Source organism: Alosa pseudoharengus, unplaced genomic scaffold (assembly GCF_046254945.1).
Source record: "Alosa pseudoharengus isolate Yale_2024_CS ecotype anadromous, Long Island Sound unplaced genomic scaffold, YU_APseudo_1.1 YU_APseudo_1.1_scf_13, whole genome shotgun sequence".
Classification (NCBI taxonomy): Eukaryota; Metazoa; Chordata; class Actinopteri; order Clupeiformes; family Clupeidae; genus Alosa; species Alosa pseudoharengus.
The window spans coordinates 10,556,794-10,578,366 of NW_027468598.1; the positions used below are offsets into that span (position 1 = coordinate 10,556,794).

The 21,573-nt window shown below is 41.3% G+C and overlaps 2 protein-coding genes and 1 long non-coding RNA gene across 4 annotated transcripts in view; 2 read left to right on the forward strand and 1 right to left on the reverse strand.

Annotated features, from left to right (window-relative positions):
- LOC143122269 (BCAS3 microtubule associated cell migration factor-like) overlaps nucleotides 1-2,581 on the forward strand; it is a 26,781-nt gene extending 24,200 nt beyond the window's left edge. Inside the window, exon 3 of the mRNA XM_076283123.1 lies at nucleotides 1-2,581. This exon is cut by the window's left edge and continues 125 nt beyond it. Within this exon, the coding sequence (XP_076139238.1) occupies nucleotides 1-24 (24 nt within the window). The 3' untranslated portion in view covers nucleotides 25-2,581.
- Nucleotides 2,582-2,924: 343 nt separating this feature from the next.
- On the reverse strand, nucleotides 2,925-12,012 carry LOC143121633 (uncharacterized). The gene is made up of 2 exons (XR_012986522.1): nucleotides 11,399-12,012; nucleotides 2,925-3,732 (listed from the first exon to the last, which is right to left on the reverse strand). It is a non-coding gene; the product is annotated as an uncharacterized LOC143121633 (long non-coding RNA).
- A 271-nt stretch (nucleotides 12,013-12,283) lies between these two features.
- On the forward strand, nucleotides 12,284-21,245 carry tbx2b (T-box transcription factor 2b). Of its 2 annotated transcripts, none has more exons than XM_076282105.1 (7): nucleotides 12,284-13,131; nucleotides 14,096-14,387; nucleotides 15,635-15,781; nucleotides 17,008-17,084; nucleotides 17,214-17,383; nucleotides 18,342-18,949; nucleotides 19,678-21,245. In XM_076282105.1, the coding sequence occupies exons 1-7, from the start codon at nucleotides 12,770-12,772 to the stop codon at nucleotides 20,113-20,115; spliced, it is 2,094 nt and encodes a 697-aa protein (XP_076138220.1). In that variant the 5' UTR covers nucleotides 12,284-12,769; the 3' UTR covers nucleotides 20,116-21,245. The 2 variants fall into 2 exon arrangements, with proteins under 2 accessions (XP_076138220.1, XP_076138221.1); XM_076282106.1 differs by having other exon boundaries at nucleotides 12,285-13,131; nucleotides 14,096-14,363.
- Nucleotides 21,246-21,573: the final 328 nt, after the last annotated feature.

Genomic DNA, 21,573 nt, shown 5'->3' on the forward strand with positions numbered 1-21,573 from the left:
CTCTTCCCCACCGGCTTCCCCTGAGACCCCCGCACGCTTCTCCTGAGACCTCCACACACACACACACACACACACACACACACACACACACACACACACACACACACACAGAGAGAAGGATCTCCTACCCCCCTGGACCCCACCATCACCACCACCATCCCTCCTCTTGCTGCCCCCTGATCGGCCGCCAGACAATCGTGATGTTTAAGACATACCCATCATCCTGGGGGGATCACACACATGGGATGTTTCTCTATGAGGCCATCACTCACCCCTCCTCTCCTCCCCTCTCCCCCTCTCTTCTTTTGTGTCTTTTTCATCCTTTCTTCACAACCCCCCCCCCCCCCCCCCCCCGACCTGACCACTGCCCTGTTGACCCCAGCCTCCCCATGGTCAATAAGGCAACATCTCAAGTCAGGATGAATGAATAAGGATGACCCTGTCTCCCAGCGCTATGCTACGCTACGCCGTAACTGAATAACGTCATGTTGACTTGTGTTACAACAGCACTCATAGGTGTCGTATGTCGTCATAGGATGAGTTATTCCCTTCTGTTCCAGTAAATGAGAGAGAGACAGAGAGGAAGAGAGATAGAGATCTGTGATATTTTTGTCTGATGTTGATAGAAGGGATCATTTTGTTCCACTCACCTGTGGATGTGAGCTGCCATTGATATCATCATCATCATCATCATCATCTCCTCTTATACAGTATGTGACTGTTTCCACGACTCAATGACTGAATAGACATGCTTGTGGGACTGTGTGTGTGTGTGTGTGTGTGTGTGTGTGTGTGTGTGTGTGTATGAGTGTGTCTCTGTGTGTGTGTGTGTGTGTACTGATTACCTCTACACTGAGCGTGAGCATGAAGTCATGCGATCGTTAGTGTTTACTTTAAACGGATCCAGCAGCGAGTCAGGCTGAGCTGAGGGTTGGCTGGCGTGGTGGTGGTGGTGGTGGTGTTTGTTGTTGAAGCGCTTGCTGCTGATGCTGCCGCTGCTCCTCGTCTCTCAGATGTGTAATTGTAATTGCCTTCAGGTGATACCTTTTCCTCAGACATGTTTTTTTTGTTTGGAAACACATTTCAAGTTGAAAACAGATGACGGCATAATCAGACAGGCAAGACATGAATTGCAGATCCTCAGTCGCAATTTAGAATTGAGTTAGCCCCTATAGTAGCTTAGCCAGGTGCCCTTTTTAAATCATTCTGTTATTTCATACATACGCATGGCTTACTAAGACATCCGTTTATATTGATTTCTTCTTTTTTCCTCTTCTTGTGAACCTGATATTGTTAAGCAAATTTCTTTGTATTCCTTGCTCCATGTGCAGAGGTATGGATTTCATATTGTAAGATTTTTGAGCCTTTGTGGGTGATTTATTTTCCGTTGCTGTAATTATATTTCAGATTTTTTTTTAGGATGTATTCAATCTTTTGATTTGTTTATTACATGGGTTGCTTTTGTTTTGTTTTTTCATAAGGGATTTTAAATTAGCTATTTGGAGCCTATTCATGTTAAAGTAGGAGCCATGGTCCTAACACCAAAAGTCTTGTGGTCCTTTAGCCTGATACCTGGTGTTTAATCAGGTTTTACACACACACACACACACACACACACACACACACACACACACACACACTTACACAATTGGCTAACTACCAGCTCACTTTTAAGTTCACACCAATCTCTCCAAGCTGAGCTGACATAACTTGCACTAATTTTAAAACTGTTTCGATATCAACATGATATGATGAAATTATGTTTCATTTCCGAGGTAGATCTACCATTTACCACAGATTTACAGCCTCAACACTTAGCCAAGTATGCTAGTGCAGAGGACAGTTACAAATAAAAAGTGCCCCATGTTGATTGTACATGACCTAGCAATGCATGTATTAGATAAAAATGAATGGCTTTGAGTGTTACAGAGGAGAGAGGGGAGAATTTTATGCTTGTTAGTGTATGGCTTTTATAGTGTCTTAAAGGGGCATGAGGTGTATCTGTGAATGAAGCACCAGAGGACTGTAAACATTTTTTTCTTTGCTCTGTTTGTTTAAACGTTGAATGTTATTGCCCCCTCCTTAGCCATGAATCTGTGCAAGTGACATGAAAAGACTTCATAAAAAAAGGCCTTTTGTCTGTTCTTTGAAGACAACGATGGACACATACCTATATATTTTTAAATAGTAAATTTCACAGCTTTTTTCCATTTTAATGTGTAATATATCTTAATAGCGCATTGTGTGTACTGAGCAATGGCATTACTGCGTGTTAATAAAAAGGAAAATATTGTAATGACATGTTGAGCTCATTTTGTATTGAGAATGAATGCTTCCTTCTTCTCACTTTGGTGTCTTAGCTTGGCCAGTCAGGATTGCTGTCCTCCACAATCTCTCATATTCATCTCCAGGCTGTTGTGACTTTCAAAGTGTTTTCGTTTTTTAAACATGCACTAATTCCATTTCATTGGCAATTCTTTCTTTTTTTTGTCAAGTCCCACTACTGTCTGTAATTAGCTTTCCTTCCATTAAAATACTAATGTCAAATGATTTGTAAAAGAGAATTAAACAGAAAATATTTCCCCAAGACTACACTGCCACAGTCACTTTTTTTCGTGCATGCAGAATATCTTTGTGTGTGTGTGTGTGTGTGAGTGAGTGAGTGAGGGAGAGAGTGTGTGTGTGTATGTGTGTATATAATTTTGACAATTATTATTTTGCAATTATTGTGAAATATGTAAAACCAATGCACTCCACTCGGCTTGTAGTAAGATGGTATCTCTGTGCCGTTATGATTAACTGTAGGCTTTATTAAAAGTGCTGTAAGACCGTCATAAATAACCATCAAAGGCCCTGATGTCAGCGCAGCTCCGTGAAACATGAACTGGGTCTCGTCAAAGGCCCCGAACAAAACCAGACTGATGTAAATGCAATGGGCTTTATTGTCTGAGATCACAGAGAAAGCAAGAGAACAAGGCAACGAAAGCCGCAGGAGGGATGGACACAAGTTGACATTAGTCTTTGTTAAAAAATATGTTTTCAGACACAAAAAAGTAATTTTGTCTGTGATATATTTAAGGATCCTGTGACATTCAGACATTATATCTCGCTCGCTAAAGAAACACAAGTACTGTCTACAAATGAACACACCCTGCCAGACTTGCAACAAAATCATTGTAGAAAATCTTTTTGAGCATCTCTCCTAAAAGGACCAACTGCGTGTGCTACGGTGCCGCTTGCAGAACACAACTGAGTGGTCTAGTGCCAGGACTTGCCATGCTTGTCATCAGTGGAGGTTCCTGTGTGCTGTGGCCTAGGTTGCTTACAGTACTCTGGCTGTTTCACATGACGGATGTGAAGCCTCTTTACAGAACATACCTCTGAGATAACCTTGGGGCTGCCTTCTCTGCCTTTTATACGCCGTTTCCTGTGAGGTTAAATGAAACAATACTACTGCATTTTGCATAAGTGGCTTGGAGGAAAAAGAATCCTAAAGAAACACTGTGATCATTTGCTGGCACACTTGGATTGTGTTTCCCTTTCGTGTGAACGCCTGTAAGTCTCTAAAGATGTCTGCTATGGACGCGTTGAATTGCAAATGTGAAATGATCTACCCTGCTGGCTCCTTCGTGTTGTCCAGGGGGATGTGCCCATGGGTGGAGTGCCCTGCTCTCTTACCCACACAGGCCTTGGGTCCACTCACCATGGACAGGACGGGCCCCCGCACAGCGCCTGTATGGGGGGAGAGAGAGAGACAGAGAGAGAGAGGAAAGAGGGCGTCTGGAGACTGGGAATGATATACCTGCACAGATCTCCTTGGCCCGGGGAGGGTCAGGTCATGTCACATCTCTGGAGCTTGCAGCCTAAAAATATCAGGCCTAGAGATAAGAGTCATTTGGAGGTGGTGGGAGCCCAGTGTCTTTTATACAACTGTTTAGGAGTCCTGGGGTGACCAAATTATAGAGCAAACTGCATCACCTGATGGACATATATTTATAGCCTGTTCTCTTGTCCTTATATTTATGCACTCTCATTCGACTGGTAATGATGTTTGCTGTAGATAAAGTGTCATCCTTGCTCATAAATCAATGTGGGCACTTCTTGAGCTGGGTTGCAATGAGTTTCAAATTTAGTTGTGGTGCATTTACTTTAGGTTGGTCAAGATGCACAATACACACCCTGTTAATCTGATTATGTTTAAAAGAGCAGAGTGCCAGCGCGACAGCACTGGCAGACAGCAACCTCTGCGGCCCATGGCCAGTCGACTCAATGCAGTCCGCAGGCCAAGGCGCACACGTTGCATGCCAATTTGTCTGCTCCCCTTGGTCGAGTTTTAAACCACCGGCAAGCAAAAGAGGACGGTTCGAGTTGCTTTTCAGGTAAAAGTTCATTTACGTTCACGGAAATAGAAGAGGAGGAGGAAGAAACCTAGAAAGCCTCCTTTGAACTCACGTACCCTAATTTGGCGATCACTGATTTAGGACAATTGCTTTTTAAAATGCGTTGCTTTGTCTGCTCTTCGTATAGGCTACTTCCACTTATCAGCTGCCTGCTTGTAACCTCAACATGTGGTTGGTTAACACTGGACACTTAAAGTGGAATGCAGTCAAAGCATTTAGCTACGCAGTGACCTTATTGGCAAAAACTCTGTTGTGCCTTCCTGTCAAATTAAATAAAACGTTAATTTTAAGAGGTACGTGGGCAGTCTATAACATTACACTTTGTTAGGAGTTAGAAGACCACAACAATTTGTGTAAAGACATGCTCATAATATAAACCACGTAAACCAGTGCAGCAAACTTCCTTCATCGTCGGTTTTCTTAGCCTACATGCTGGCAGAAGAGGGTTATTTGTGTGCAAGTTAGGTTAGGCTTTTTTTATAATTAGATGATGTCATGTGAGGATGTTATGGAAACGGTGTAGCCTACTGTAAATTAAGTTAAACTTTAAAAATGTTTAAACCTCGTATAATTTCATATCACGTCACATAAAATTCAATGTTCTTGTTGCGCGGATTGCACCGTGAACTTTGGATCACACTCAACAGGTCGACACAGCAAAAATAAACAAGAGTCTGGCTATAGTGTGACGTTCAAACCAGACAAGTGGATGCATTTTGCTGGATTTGAACGGATGAGAATCATGCTTGATGTATTTGGTGACAGCACAAACCGCTGCTTGCTTAAATTGTTGATTAAGACGAATTACCAAACACACAAACTCTGTCGCCTAAAATAATTTGTTAATATCACAAACTCCAAACTGCAGACCCTCTGTGGCCATTCAGATAAATCATTTGTTGACTAAGCTATATACCCGAAAGCACAGTCATAAACATTTCCCCTAAATTACCATGTCAACAATCCGCTTTGAAGTGAAACTATACCTTAGTATAGACGATCTTAAAATTGTGTTGACCAGATGAACTGTCAATACCCACCAAAGACTAAACTGAATGTTATTTTTGTGTTATTTGTGTCTATATTATTAGACATACAATGGAGCTGATGTCTGGTTTCAGTTCGCTTTTACATACGCATCTTGCAGCGGTGATGCAAGCGTGTCAATTAGCTCATGAATGGACTCGATTAGATCATCTTATCTCCCGGAACACCGCGAGCACCTGTGTGCGCGCGGTCACATCATGCTCATCAGCGTGAGCTCTGTGTGCAGAAGATCTGATGATGGTATGGGTAGCCTACCTACCCACTAAAATCATGTCATTTTAACAGCTTAACATCAAATCAATGCAAGGAAAACAATGCATTCGTGACCTGCAAGTGGTGGAAAGGTGCCCTTCTGAAAGCCGTGGGGGAAAACAGCTAAAAAAACATAACGCATCAAAAAGCAACGAACATTTAAAATTCTTTTATATTATTTTTCCTATCGATTAATAGGCTATATGAAAATGGTATCGTGTGAAACTGTACCCCGTTGATTAGGCTAATCTACCTGCGTATTATAAGGTTAATTGTTATTTATAGACTGATTATTATATTATGATTATTGCATATCCCAGCATCGCTGAGAAAAAGAAAAAAAGTTCCCTGGTTGTTTAATAATATCTGAATTTAAGTTTCATCTACAGTGGCTCCAGAGGGTCTTTTGCGAATGTTTCCTTATAAGCCTATCAATGTGGGATTATCAAAGTGGTCCATTTCATTTCAATAGACCGAAGCAGTGATAGAGGCTTGGGCCACTCGCATACATTATACTGTGTTGTAAGATTAAAGCCCAACTAACTTTTTAAGTGAGTAGTGACTATTAGCAGTTTGTAGATTGAACGATTATTTGTTCAATTTAGATAAAGGACGAATTGCCCCAAATTAGCCGCTGCAGAATTTGCATATAGCCTAATGTGTAGGCCTGTCATTTGTTTTCCCAAACTCCACTCCATGTTTCTTCCTTTCTCTTGGCCTACATATTTTCATTAGGCTTAATAGCAAGGCAGGTCTGTCGACCACTTGTTGCCCTTTTTTTTTGTCCGTTAGCTTTTTTCCGGTCGATTTTTAAAAAAAGTATTAGCGTCTTGATTTGGGAGAGGTGATGGGGTCAGCAATCGGATTAATAATACATTCGTTTCAATCATACATTCACTTCTGGCGGTTTATCAGTTGTCTATATTAAACCTAATTCATATAAATCACAGCGGCATTAAAAGCCACCATGTTGCTTCCTTAATAATTCGAAGCAAATCTCTTCGAGAGAAAGTGATGTAGGCATCCTGTACTGCAGCCAGCAGAGTCCTCTCGGTTGAGCACTGCCGAAAACCCCCGGAGGTTAGCACGGGGGAAGGTGGAGTTTGCCCGGGTCATGTGAAGTGTCACTGGACAAAAACAAACCCACCTGCTGCAACACAGCGCACCGCACGGAAAGGCTTCCAGATCAAAAGCGCCCCAAGCACTCCGGGTGGACAGGCAATTGCTTTGTCCCTATAGTTGTGAGCTACACGCCTCACCTTCCGCTTCAACCTAAATGAGATCATTAATTTGCGTATTCATTTAGCCTGTTGATGAAAAGGTATCTTAATATTTTGTTTGCTTTGTTTACAGATTTCAGCTTCTATTATCCTAGCCTGCTTGATGGGTCCTCAGGCTCAAATGTTTCCACAGACTTTATCAGTATTGGCTGAGTTGTGTATGTTATAGGCTAGGCGAAACGCACCCTATCCCCATGCCCAGTGTAATGTAAAACCTGTTACACTGAAAGTTTAAAGTCAACATTAAATCATTGCTACTCCGTTTTTAAGTAACCGAGGTTGATGGTCTAGGCCACTCATTAGAAAGGACAATTCTACAAAATCTACAATTGTCTTAAAAACAGAGGTCTTGTGAACACAAATGAAACAGCAATAGGCTCATGTTGAAACAACGTCAGCTATGTATAAATGTTTTCAAGTACACACACACACACACACACACACACACACACACACACACACACACACACACACACACACGCACTGCGTATTGTGCCTATATGACCTGCAGAAAAATAGATAAGCACAGGAAAACGGAGCAAGGTCTCCTTTATTCCCTGGGGTAATTTAGCGCCCCCACCTGTTACCTGCGGAAGGTGTCCTATAGACTGGCTTCTAGCCTATTTATCTTTGGAACCTTGGAAATTGCCATAGTGTGTCTGTTTAATCGATGTTTGAAACAAGTGCATGGTTACTTCAGCAGTGGCATAGTTTGGACTATGTCTTCCTATCGAGGACCATCGATTTAGGCCTCATTTAAGTTAATATTGGACATCAGATCAACACGAAATGTGCATTCTGTACTGATTCAGATATTTTCAAATATCTTATTATTTTTCTGCATTGTTTTTGTATTTAGGTGTTTGTTTTTTTTACTACAAATAACTAGTTATTACATTTGTCAAGTAGACTATTTCTTTCCAACCCGGCTTATCTAGGCGCATAGGTGTTTATTGTGTATGTTTGCTAAGTTTGTGGGTATTTTCTGCCCTGTTCACACAAACAGTACAAGTAGACTGTATTGGGTGTCGAAAGAGTTTGGAGTAGGCTAGTGAACAAATTCCAGTGTTCAGCTGCCCTTTTCGTGTATGCGGTTGCCATTAACGGATTCTTTGGAGCGCATAAAAATGGGTGCTTGGCGGAGACATGTTTTAGACTTTGGAGCTGCCTGTATGAATTGTTATTTTTTCACCAATCAGTCGCAATTTGAGCAAGTGGATGGGACAGGGCACCGGTAGCCCCGCTGACTCGGGTCAATGAGACAAAGTGGGCTGGGAGAAGAGCAAATTACATGCGTTCGCAAACAGAGTGGAAGATGAAATGCAATCTTTTAATGAGAATAAAGAAATGTAAAGAAACATTAACAGGGTGTGCGTGAATGGACAAATCCAGAATGAAAGAAAGATGGTGAGAAGGAGGTGGAGGGAGAAAGGGAGAGGGAGGGAGAGAGGGAAGGAGGAAGGGAGAGGGGGCTGGTAGCTAGCGGAGGCGCTGGGTATACATGTGACAAGGGGAAATATGAGGGACTTTGACAGGTCTTAAACGGTCTGGCGCCAAGGCCTCAGTCTACTGGCTAAATATAGCAGGAGAGATGATGCAGAGAGATGGGACGAGATGATGAAAAGATGAAAAGAAGGAGCAACGATGTTAAAGCAGAAAAAAAGAACAATAGCCATTTAATGACCAATGCGCCTTACAGCGTCCTCTTATTCCATATCATATGTGCAAAGTATTGACAAGTCTCCAAACTATCTTCATAGCAACATATTCATTTCCTCGCCGTCCAAAAAATGTAATACAATTAGAGAAGTTATCCTCAGCAGAAATTTCAAGGACGCAAGGTCTAACAGCAGTGTATGGGGCATATTGCGTGACATGGGTTTATGTGGAGTTGCGTCTTAGTAGTCTACTCTATAAAAGCTGCATACATACAAGACTACTTCCATGTAAGCAACACCGAAGAGATGCAGTAGGCTACGCGGAATGTCTCGGTGCACCAGCCACTTGTTAAATGCACTCGCATTAGAGATGTGTTGCGTGTCGTCTTTGTAGAGCCTGCGCTGAACAGTAGCAGTGCCTGGAAAAAAACTTTCCAGCACCAATGACTTTGAAGTCATCTGTGATAATACCACAACACTTGATTACATTCTTGTCGGTTTCAGTGTGTACAACGAGGAAGCAAAGAAAAAATAAATTAAGCGTAATTGCAGGAACTGTGTTGATGTGATTAGTTCCTTAAGTATAAACACAGAAAACCATTACCAGTCTCATCTGTTGTTCATCTATTTCCATTCAAAACGCTCATGTCAAACTTAAAGCCCCAAAATCAGCATAGCCTACTGTTTAACATTTATTTCTCAGTTCGTTTTTGATCCGGTTCATATAAATTATTAACGGTTAATAAAAAGCTTCTACGCATTATTATTTCCTTAGCAAGTTCACAATACTCAGCAAACAATAACTGCTATGAATTGAAAGCAAAATAGTGTTTAAAGACATTGATGCATTGGTGTTCATTACAGACAGAGCCTGGAATTAACTTTGGTAATTTAGGTAGGCCTATTATCATAACGTCCTGTTCTTGAACTTTTCTTATTAGACTTATAGGCTACAATACAATACCACACTCTTTAAAATGTTGATAGACCATCATTGTAGTAGACATGGTTATTTGTAAAAAATACCTGAGGGAAGTGGACACGGGTCTATAGGACTAAAGTATGTGTTACAGTTTGTGAAAGAGGAGCGCTGTGTCCTATGATTAGTTCACTAACCACGATCAACAAAAACACCTTGCAGCTATACATCCGATCTGAGTTGTACCTGTTTGACCAACTGAATCCACAATCATTGCTCATTATTAATAATTCTGAAAGCAAACTTCAACTTTTTGTTAATAGTTCACAAATCAACTTTATAAAATATTATTTATCAAATGTTTGTTGTGATGGTGTAACTGCATGAAGCTGGGATGGGCTATCCTTCTAAGATAGGCCCATTTTCAGACAATGTATCGGAGGTTTGCACAGCTGTACTCCTGATTTATGGTCTACTGTGTAGTTTGTATTTTTTTCACTGCACCCCTTTTAGCAACAAGTGTGTAAACCCACTTCTGAGTTTGACTGGCTAGCTGATATTTTAAACATACCTGAACACTTGAAAAAGCACAATTCATGTGGTCCTTATTTAGTGTTGGGACATTTTCAAATAGAAATCTGATTCTAGGTCTTGACTTCCAAATAGCTTTTTTCCCATTTGCAAGGTAAACAGTTTTGCAGCTCAATACATCTATCATTTTCATTATCAAGAGGAGCGCCTTTTTATTTCTCCTTCTCGAACGCCTCCCAGCCATCACTGGAATAGATATTGCATCGTAATTAGCGTTCAGGCAGTTTCACTGGTTTTGAAGAAGTCAGTTGTTCTTTGCAAACAGACGAAATGGCATAAGCCGATCATAAATCCACCATCAAAACACTAAAATGTTATGACGGTGAACTATGGGCATATTAAGGGTTAATAAAAATGTTGTTGTTTTTTACTGTGCGTTGTTTGTTTTTTTCTTATATCATGCAAAACAACATTTCTTATGTCATGCAAAACAAAATGTCTTTTCTGCCACGGGACCGAATTGTTATTGTTGAATTTTGAATAGCCGTCAATATGCCATCTTCAAAAAGACGACTAAAATGAATCGGGCAAACTAATTGGGTCTATTCATCAATTTTTTGCCGGTTTTAAAAGCTAAGCATAGAGTCGGCTCAAGTGAATTTGTAGCCTAAAGTCTCAACTATAAGCCGAAGGTTTTGCGTGAAAGGGTTAGGGATTGGAGTGCACTGTTGGAGGATTGCAGGGTAAATATGAAGTGACAAGAGACGGTTCTTATTGTGGTACGGCAGCCGACTGGCGCCAAGCGGCTCTTTAACAAACTGGATCCAAGTTAATCAAGGGTCCACCGAAGGGTTTCTTAAAGGCACACACTACAGTCTCAACTCGCTCTAGGAACCACACCAGGTTAGGATGGTGAAAACTTCACAATGTGGTTTGACACACGCACGCAATTCACCTCACCCCCCAGTAAGGTGCAGCTATGCATATTACGCCAATTTTTGTATGCCTTTTAATCATCAATTTCACCGTTTGTCTCGGGACAAACAATCACATAGTGACGTGGAAAAAAGATGCTATCTTGAATAAACAATAGCCTAACTACTCATACATGAATTTAGTGTATGCTAGTTTAGTTTCGGAAACGGTAACCTATATAGCCTATATAGGCTACCCTGTACTGGTGTAGATTTTGTTCTCTAGAATGCCAGTTTGATCACACATTAAATGTGTTAGGCACGGACTCTACAACATACATCGCCGAAAAAAATCACATGGACATTAAGTTGACATAGAATATGGATTCGCACTCACCCTGTCTCCTCGCTTGATTTTAGGCTTAAGAATCTTTCAACCCGTTTTTCCTCTTGCTTGAATGCGGCATCTGTGTCTGCGCTTTTTCGAATGGCCCGGGGCTGCCGTTAAAGTGGCAATGTCCGGTTTATTTGCTGCTGTCGTTCCCATGTAGTCTCTCGCAAAGCTGCAGCGAGTCGCGGAAATGGTCATTGTTGGGATAAATGTTCAATATCGTCCTATGGCAATCTTACGCCCTTCACGCTCCCCTTCCGCAAAATCAGCCATTCATAAGTTAATAAATCTCCAACAGTGCGATCTTAGCCAACCAGACAGCCTATTGGCGAATGCAAATTATTATTGGTTGTTGGGAGGTCAAAACTCATACAAAAATATCGTGCTTTAAATAGATCACTAAAGCTTTCCCTGCTTGTTTTGATTATGTATTTTCTTTCGTTGCAGTTGCATTTGTAGGCTATGCTCTATGTTTATTTTGTTGAGTCCGAGGTTTGTAGGCTATTTTTTTAAAAATATATATGACTGTAATAACAACGGCAAAATATAATAAGAATTAATCGCAATTTGACAGTGTTTCAGTGCGTAGCTTTTGTGCCCCTGGACAAGGTGAGCAGGACCTCATCGTAATTATAAAGCGCAAGCCGATCGGAGTGCTGTCTCCACCGGCTAAGAATTGAGGGCTGACCCGGTGCTTGGCTTGGAGATGGGGGTGGGATTTCCCGATCTTTTCTGTCATTGGTTAATATTTTATTCTGTTGACATGTTTTCTTACTGCTAATGCTTCCGACACCTTCTTGTCCACCCCCTCTTCTCGAGCCTGGCCGGAGCTGTCAAAACCACGCCTATAGAGGCCCACAATTGGTCCAGGAAGCGTAAAATCAGCAATCAAGGGGGCTTGGTTCATTAGTGCTGAGATCGGAGCAGGAAGGACATGTGAGATACTCACAGTTCTACAGTGGACAGAGTAAGACCTAACCATTTCAACTCCGCGTCTGGCTGGAATGATCGCGCTTGGATGGACATCCGCATCGAAAGAGTAATCTTATTTTTCTGAAAGCGACTGTTGGAGAACAGCGGAGCACAAACCTTCATCCAAAGTGTCGTTGCGCTCACTTGGACTGATATTATTACAGGACTTCGTGGAATCATTCGCTCCGGGAGTTAAAGTGGTAGTTCCCCATCCAAGCTTGCCTTTTGCTCTCCGCGATACCTCCAGCGACCGTGTTGAGATCATTCTTTGCAGTGGTTTATTTTTTCTGAGGTTATTCCGTATATCCACTGGTTCAAAAGTAGATTTCTCTGGATACGCGCGGGTTTTGTGGAACCTAAATACCAAGCTCTATCAAAATTTCACTTCGATTTTTGGATGCACCGATGAGAGATCCAGTTTTCACAGGGACTGCCATGGCTTATCACCCCTTCCACGCTCATCGGGCAACTGACTTCCCCATGTCAGCTTTCCTAGCGGCTGCTCAACCCTCATTCTTCCCCGCGCTGACGCTGCCTCCCGGGGCTCTCACCAAGCCCATTCCGGATCATACCCTTGCCGGAGCCGCAGAGGCAGGTCTTCATCCGGCTCTGAGTCACCACCACCAGGCAGCTCATCTGCGTAGCCTGAAGAGCCTGGAGCCGGAGGAAGAAGTCGAGGACGACCCAAAAGTGACATTGGAGGCCAAGGATCTGTGGGACCAGTTCCATAAACTAGGAACCGAAATGGTTATTACGAAATCTGGCAGGTGAGGAAGCGTCTGAATTACTGACATTGCGCCCCAGCCATTGTGCTGTTTGTCACGATCATGCCTTTAGCTTTATTTTTTGTTAACCTACATTTAAATAATCTGTAAAGTGACATTTGACTGCTATAATTCTACATTGATTTCTGAGAGCTCATTTGATAGGACTGATGTTTTTTATAACATTTGTCATTTGTCACTTCACGTTAAATTCATAATTATAGGTCAACAAAAGTAAATAATAGCAACAATCATTGTATATCTATTATAGACTAGGCTACTGCAAATTCTCACGCTATTTTATAATTTAACCATCCATTTTGTTCAAGGAAAGCAATTCTGACCTATGTGTAGCCTATGTATGATTGTTTGTTAGAGTAGACTACATGCTGAAAATATCACTGATATAGCCTGATCACAATAGAACTTAAGAACTTCCCCCCTTACAATATCGCCGTTTGCATCCAAAAATAAAATTGCGATGGCAAAGCCGAACAAACTAAACCAGAGTTCAAACTGCATTCTGTAATGGCAGTTGAGCTTCTGGATTTTGTAAACAGGCTGTCACTTACGAAGAATTGTGATTTAGGGCATGGTGCCCCAACATAAATTTACCTCACAATTGAACACTAGTCTGAACACCAGTTTTTGAAGATGTCCTTGTCTGACTAAAGCTTTAGCCTACTCATGATTTGCCATGTATTCCACAACTATACCTGACAAATACACTGCTAGTGCGAGTTTTTTTCTTTCAAATAATGTAACACAGACAATAGGATATGATATGAAAATGCGGAGAGCCGATGCAATAATTTTCTAAAACTGAATGTGTGGTAGCTTATATATCTGTGTGCGTGTGTGTGTGTGTGTGTGTGTGTGTGTGTTTGGGGTAGACCTACATAGCCTACTCTGCATTTGTGAATAGAGTTTTGTTCATACATTAATATCGCATGTTTGGATTTTACAGGAGGATGTTCCCACCTTTTAAAGTCCGAATAAATGGTCTTGATAAAAAGGCCAAATATATATTACTAATGGATATAGTCGCTGCCGACGACTGCCGCTACAAATTCCATAATTCTCGCTGGATGGTTGCGGGAAAGGCCGACCCGGAGATGCCCAAGCGAATGTACATCCACCCGGACAGTCCAGCCACCGGAGAGCAGTGGATGGCCAAGCCTGTTGCTTTTCATAAACTCAAGCTGACCAACAATATATCGGACAAGCATGGATTTGTAAGTAATAGCTTACTATCCGCTGTAAGTCTTTTTTTCATATATGTCTAGCTTGCTGTTTTGTGGATGAAGTTGTTGAATTTAAAATATTAAGGTCCTCGAAATAGTGTTTCATTTAAAAGTATACTTTTAAATTAGAAACATGTTAGCTTTAACTTAACATAACATATATTATAAGACTTTTGGATTGGTGTGCATTTGATGCATTAACTTTAATATGGTGGCCAATTCAAAAGCAAGGTCTAGTCTATTGCTTTAGTCAGTAAATTAACAGGCACGCAGCTATTACGTGCTTCTGTTGCTGTTGATAAACTGGAAATCAGCTTAACGTTAATATTTTGAATTCAAGAGCTTGGCTTATTTATGCAATACTGGCAATTGTTTTCATGCTGTGTTTTGATAAACGTTTAATGCACGCTGTGCGTGTTTATTTATACATGTTAGATATATATCTCATGCATTTTTGTGACTAGTTTTGTAGAGCTAAATCAGGTTACAGACAAAAATCAGGTCAGACAGAGCGGACTCGGTACACGGCTGCGATAGACAGAGCCTCCTGTTGGCTAGTCTAGTTTGATATCTTCATTTGGGCATAGGAAGCCTTGGCAGTGAAAAGCAGCCTGTGTTCGTACACTAGGCCTCTACGTATTTCACCGCCAGCCCCCTCAAGCCCACTCTGGCTTTACGTAGCATAAACACACAGAGAGTGAGTGCAATATTCAATTATACATGTGCGGGTATGTTTTTAAAGATTGAGCCCAAACTACAGTGGGCTTCTCGAGGCAACAGAACAAACTGACTAAACAAATAGCAAATCTGCATGCCATGCAGACACAACTATTTGCATTCTGATGCGGTCAAGTGGGCTTGTTTATTAGACAATGGCCGGGTACAGTGTATTAGAAATACGTGCTCTGCTTCACCTGGTACTTTTTTATTTGACTGCACTATATTTTAGCCCTGCATTATAATCGCTTTGAAATAATTAAGTAGACTACATCAACTGTGACATCCGGGATTTTGTTGCCCAGGTCATGTGACCTTTTCTATTAGGTACAGTTTCTGCAGTCACTAACAGTAATCTATTACGTTAGCCTATTTGGGTAAAATAAATAAGTGAATACGTAAACACATAAGTACATTAAGGCCTGCTGCGGCTGATATTATTTAGGAGAGAAAGGTCACAGCCTTTATGCGTTCATTTGACCAAGGGATATTGTTACATGGGTACGAGAGTATTTTATTATAACAGGCATTCTTTTCTCCCACAGACTATTTTGAATTCAATGCATAAATACCAGCCAAGGTTTCATATTGTGAGAGCCAACGACATTCTGAAGCTGCCCTACAGTACTTTCAGAACATACGTGTTCCCCGAAACAGAATTCATTGCTGTCACTGCCTATCAGAATGACAAGGTATGATGTGTTGATGTGATTTTTCTTTGGTCCTTTTGTGTCTCATGTTCAATTTATATTTTATGCGGGGTTTATAAGAGTTATTCAATAGGAAGTTCCGTTTGCGTCCAAACTTTTTCTGCGTCCATACTGCAAAAACTAGGTGGATTAGGTTGTCACCTCACTGACAGTTTGTGCCCGTCCTTTGGTAGGATATTTCAAGATGGGATTAAGAACATTAATAATGTTCTCACACCCATGTTGGTTATAGGCCTACGCGCATTGCTGTTGATCCAGATTCGCATTCGCGTTCCTTCATGGTGGTGAAACCATTTGGAAAAAAATATTAGTGATAGCTGACACTTTACTTAGTTTCGCAGATGTATCCGTAAGACGTAGTAAAAGATTTAGTGACTATATTTATTTTTGTTCCACTCTAATTCCTTTCCCTATGGCCGACCTCCCCTCGCTGCCGATTTTAATTGGCATCCGTGTCCGAGGGGCCTGGTGGGCTTGTTGGTATCGTAAAGTTTATGGCAAAGAGTCACAATCGATTAGCAGGCACTTAGACTCGCTAGTATGTGTCCGGGAGCTACACACTCCGTATAGCAGTGCGATCAAAGCAGGGCACAAGGCAAAGAGATCCACGGCCCTCTGATTGGCTCATTCATGAATTCCTCAAGAGGTCCATAGAAGGCAAGGAGGAAAACGGACCTCTTCTATGCACAGCCGAAACGTACAGGGCCTGATGGTAGACTATCTACCTAGACTTTGCATGGATGACCTGGAGGGGAAAGAAACAAGGCAAATATCGCAAGAGCAAGGTTTTACAAACGACTATATACTATAATATCATATCATATCATATATTAGTATATACGGGTACCTCACTCTCCATGGAGTTAAGATACATCTATGGAAAAATGAAACAACTTAATTGTAAGACAGGACGTACCCCCCTCTCACGGGGGTCGTGGAGGCAACTCTCGATCATTACACACGCATCAATAATGCAAGCCTTCCGTGCCATCATTGTAATGAAGGAGACAGCGTGTTTAACTGAAAGTAAATGATTAGAAGAGCACGTCACACCCACTGATAAACTAATACTTTGAAAATTGTCCCCATCATATCCGTGGTAATGGCAGTGTCGATTGTATTGTAACGGCAACATCAATGGGGATATAATGGGCAAATTAATCATTATTATCACTCTAACTTTCTCTCTAATTTCTTTTCTGTCTCAGATAACACAACTGAAGATTGATAATAATCCTTTTGCCAAAGGATTTAGAGACACGGGAAATGGAAGAAGAGAAAAGAGGTAAGTTGGTGGTCATGACACAATTTTTTTTATTTTTTTTTGAAAATCACATGCCTGGTTCAATGGTTCAAGTAGTTTTTTCGTGTTTTCCAAGATTGTTGATAATTAACCAATCCTGCATTTTTTTAGAAAACAGTTAACGCTTCCATCACTACGTATATACGAGGATCAATGCAAAGCAGACCGAGATGGCGGTGATTCCGATGCGTCCTCCAGTGAGCCTACCGGAGGCAGAGACGGTGGTCATTCCCCAATCAGACCGGCGTCTAGTCCCTTGAGGTTCAGCCGAAGCAGTCGGGGTAAATAGCATTCTGCATTAATGCGTAATTACGAATAATCCTTAATTGGGCATGGGCGCTTCTCTGTCACTGGTTCATTTCATAGGAACTAGTGCAGGCCCTGAGGTCAGCGTAGTCCTATACAACTACATAGTGAGAGTGAATACCAGAAACTATTACAATAATATTTAAAATGTATAAATACCAATGCATATTTTTAAAGAGGTTGTGTATCTATTCACCATGACGAAAAGTAGGCTAACCCAAGGTATTCAGGTCAAATTTTGAAACAAGTAGCCCACACACACACACACACACACACACACACACACACACACGCTCAAGCATACTATGAATTTGGTAATTAGGAAATATACCTATAAAACTATAATGTACCTTATAGTAATACATCGAGTGCCGACATAATCTCTATTGTCTTTGCCCAGTTTCCAGAAATGGTTTGATGTCAGGTGTGAAAAATAATTACAAGAATACTGCAAATGTTACATTGGGGTGTCGTGGACAGCTTGATCTAAACCCACACATCATCTCCATCTTAAATAAATGCAATTCGATAATAACCACATTTAATATAAGTGTAGACAGTTCTAAAGCACACCCATAATACTCTTCAGAAGTGATGCTTTCTAAATAGAGCTATTACACTCCTACATCTAGGAAGGAAATGGTTTGACAAGGCATGTTAACACTAAATCATGACTCCAGTTTTAAAATAATTTAGTTATGCTACTTAATATGTTTCTCAGTTTTCCAAACCACGATTTTATGAGTTTTGAAACATGCAACATTACACACCGTTACACTCCGTGTTTACAGGTGAGGTAATATATTTCATTGTGTGATTTGTGAAAAACTAGATCTACGTTGGGTAGGCCAGCCTAACGTTGCCAGTCCTGTAGCCCCAGACAAAACTCTGTCCATTAAATTCAAAATGTTTTGTTTTGCTGTTTGTTGACAGATGAGAAAACTTGCTCTGACAGTGAGCAGGAACTTGACCAACCTGATGAGCGTGGTGCACCATCAACCAGCCCTGGACCTGAGCCCCGATCGCCATTTAGTCCGAGATGTGATGACCGGGTCAAAGACAGGCCCAGTGCGGAGAAGAAAGACGATTATCAAGACAGCAAAAAACCAAGCGATTCGATCTTCAGTATCCGAAACTTGGAGAAAGACAAGACTGAGAACAGACACAGGAAGGAAACAGACACTTCTAAAAAAGACGTGGATAATGCCGGCTTGAGCGGGAAAGAGGGCTTTTCCCCGTTGATGGTTCAGACGGAGAGCCCCTCTCACTTTGGCGCCAGCCATTTACAAAGCCTAGCCCTTTCAGGCCTTCATAGTCAACAGTTCTTTAACCCACTGAACACCGGACAACCTTTACTTTTCCACCCAGGACAGTTTGCTATGGCCCCTGGCGCTTTTTCAGCCATGGGCATGGGGCATCTATTGGCCTCGGTTTCCGGAGCAAGTGGCTTGGAAAACGGAAGTCTTTCAGGCCAAAGCACTGGGAATACGCCGAGCACCTTTTCACCATTTCACCTGTCGCAACACATGCTCGCCTCTCAGGTAAGCACGTATCAACATCTGGTTGTTGCTTTTAACAGCTTAGATTTTTGTCACACCTTTTTGCCATGTTTTTAGCACACGCGTAATCTTTTTAAGGTCCAAAAAGTGTACTTTAAAAAGAACTTAGGCCTATGTAAAACGTCGTAATAAGAAAGTAACTGTAGTTGTGGGCATTGACTACATTTGATACCACATTTTATAGCCTGTAATTAACTGAAGGCAACACTTGAGGTCTTATAACTGTCCCAGCCATTCTTTTGTACACAGGCCTACGTTTGATCATATGGTCTTGTTTAATTGCACTGTTGGTAAACATTTGGGTTTTAAGGTTGTTTGATGTCATTATGGTATGATTTATAAGTTGACTGACTTAGTTTAGTCGTTAACATAATTTCTTCCTAAGACGGTCTGTCTTTGTAGTCTTTTTTGAATACACATGGTTGAATTATATTTAGGGGGGGGGGGTAGAAATCCATTTTTAATACATGAGAAATGTATTTTTCTAAAAAAATACATCTTTCAGAAGATTTGAAAAGGCTTCATAAAGCCAAACCGTTATGGCTGTTTTAAAGAGAATGAGAGAGGGATCGTGCACCATACCCTGCTGTGCAAACAGCTTGGAATCTGCCCTTTCACTCTTACTGTAAAGCAAGTGCAGGGGAACATGCTTTGCGTGTTGCTGCGTGTTCTGTTTGCTAAATGTTTTCTCTGAATCTTTCTGATTGCAGGGTATTCCGATGCCAACCTTTGGGGGCCTATTCCCATACCCGTACACATACATGGCTGCAGCGGCGGCTGCGGCCTCTGCTCTCCCCACGAGCAGCACGGCCTCCTCACTCTCGAGGAATCCCTTCCTTACCAGCGCCTCCCGGCCTCGCCTGCGATTCAGCCCTTATCAGCTCCCTGTGTCCATTCCTCAGAGCACAAACCTGCTGACCACCGGATTGCCCAGTGGCCTGAACCCATCGTCTGAATCGTCTAAATCCGGCAGCAGGGAAGCGAGCCCTGCACCTGAGCATAACCACAAAGCTGCAGCTAGTCAGAGGAACGGATCGCCCAAATCATCCATGAAGGAATCTATCAATGAACTCCAGAATATTCAGAGACTGGTCAGTGGCCTGGAAAGTCAGAGGGAGGCATCTCCGACTCGGGATTCTCCCAAGTGACCTAGCGAGATCCCTGCAACTTTCCATTACATCACCTGACATTATTGGGGAGGTTAGATATGGTTATTTCTAGGTGAACATGCCCCTACCTATAAGGACGGATTGACACAATGTTCTGTGCCCATAAAATAAAGTAAAAAATCACATTACAGTCATATGTACAACCAAAAGAATATATCAGTCCAGAATAGGAGAAAACTTGATGTTCTAGTGGTGAAAACTTGACCAGGTTTAGGGAATGCTGCGAAGACAATCTACAACTAATAATATATTTCATGTAGAGCATGTTGATAAGGCCTCGGCATCATTCGAAGGAGGTCGACAATTTACGAGGAGATGGACAGAGTACAAGTCACTAGTACTTGTGGAGAAAGATATGCTTTCGTTTGTGTAAGAGCATGTCGGCGATGTCTACTGGACCTCAAATTATTGCTTTTGGCAGAGGAGTAGCGGTTCAACATCAAGAAGGACCATGGACTCAAAACAAAACAAGCTATGTCCAAATAATGAAATATATTTCAAAAGGGATGGGAAGGACACTGCAAGACAAGAAAATTAGTTTCACCCGTTTTCAATATACTAGCTGACGGACAATTGTATCTTAACTATTTATGTAATTAAAAATAATTCTGTACATAAGCTATAAGGATCCACGAATATGCAAATTGGTATTAATTTATTCAAAGCTGTACATTGGCGTGTATATAATATTTAGAATTTAACTCGTTACATTTTTTTTTTCATTTTACATTGAACGTATATGTAAATGAAAGCTATTTAGCGCTTGTTGGTTTGAAACAGAAACAATGTTTCTATCTGTGACTCGTTGCTGTTTAATCTGCCTGTGACACGTGAAGGAAAACGTGTGCCATCATTGCATAGTAGCAATTGCTGAAATAAAAAAATAAAAAACTGAAACACACTTATCACTGGGGAATGAGTTCCCCAACTTTGATACCGGATTGTTGTTAAGGTAGAAAACCTCAGGTTCATTCACTCCAACACAGAGGAGACTATTACATTCCTCTTCAAGAACTGGGTATATACGCATATATCCCCTTCGCTGATTGTCCGGGAATTTTTTTTTTATTCTCTCACAATTTCAATAATAAAAAAACAATGTGTTGAAAGTAGCCTATTGATCATTTATTGTTTGTACTTGTCGCTAATCAGTTAGTTAACTTAGATTGACACATACACTATTAGGCTTATGTTTTTCATTCTTTCATTCTCTTTCATTTAGAATTATTGCTGAGACATATTTATGCACAACCCTGAGACCCAAGGCCTATACTGTAAATAGGCTACAACAGGCCATTGTTCATCAAGTGTCTTTTTATTGGAAGACAAAGGTTTCAAACTCCCAATGTGATGTCAACAATATATTCTCAAAAGTGGTGTCGCGTTCTCTAAATCATTACCACCCTGTGAAGGCGATTTTCACGGTCAGCCTCATGC

Coding starts and splice junctions, on each gene's coding strand:
- tbx2b (XM_076282105.1), top strand. CDS start 12,770: ATGAGAGATCCAGTTTTCACAGGGACTGCCATGGCTTATCACCCCTTC. Junction 13,132..14,095: donor GTTATTACGAAATCTGGCAG/GTGAGGAAGCGT, acceptor TGGATTTTACAG/GAGGATGTTCCCACCTTTTA. Junction 17,085..17,213: donor AATGGAAGAAGAGAAAAGAG/GTAAGTTGGTGG, acceptor GCATTTTTTTAG/AAAACAGTTAACGCTTCCAT.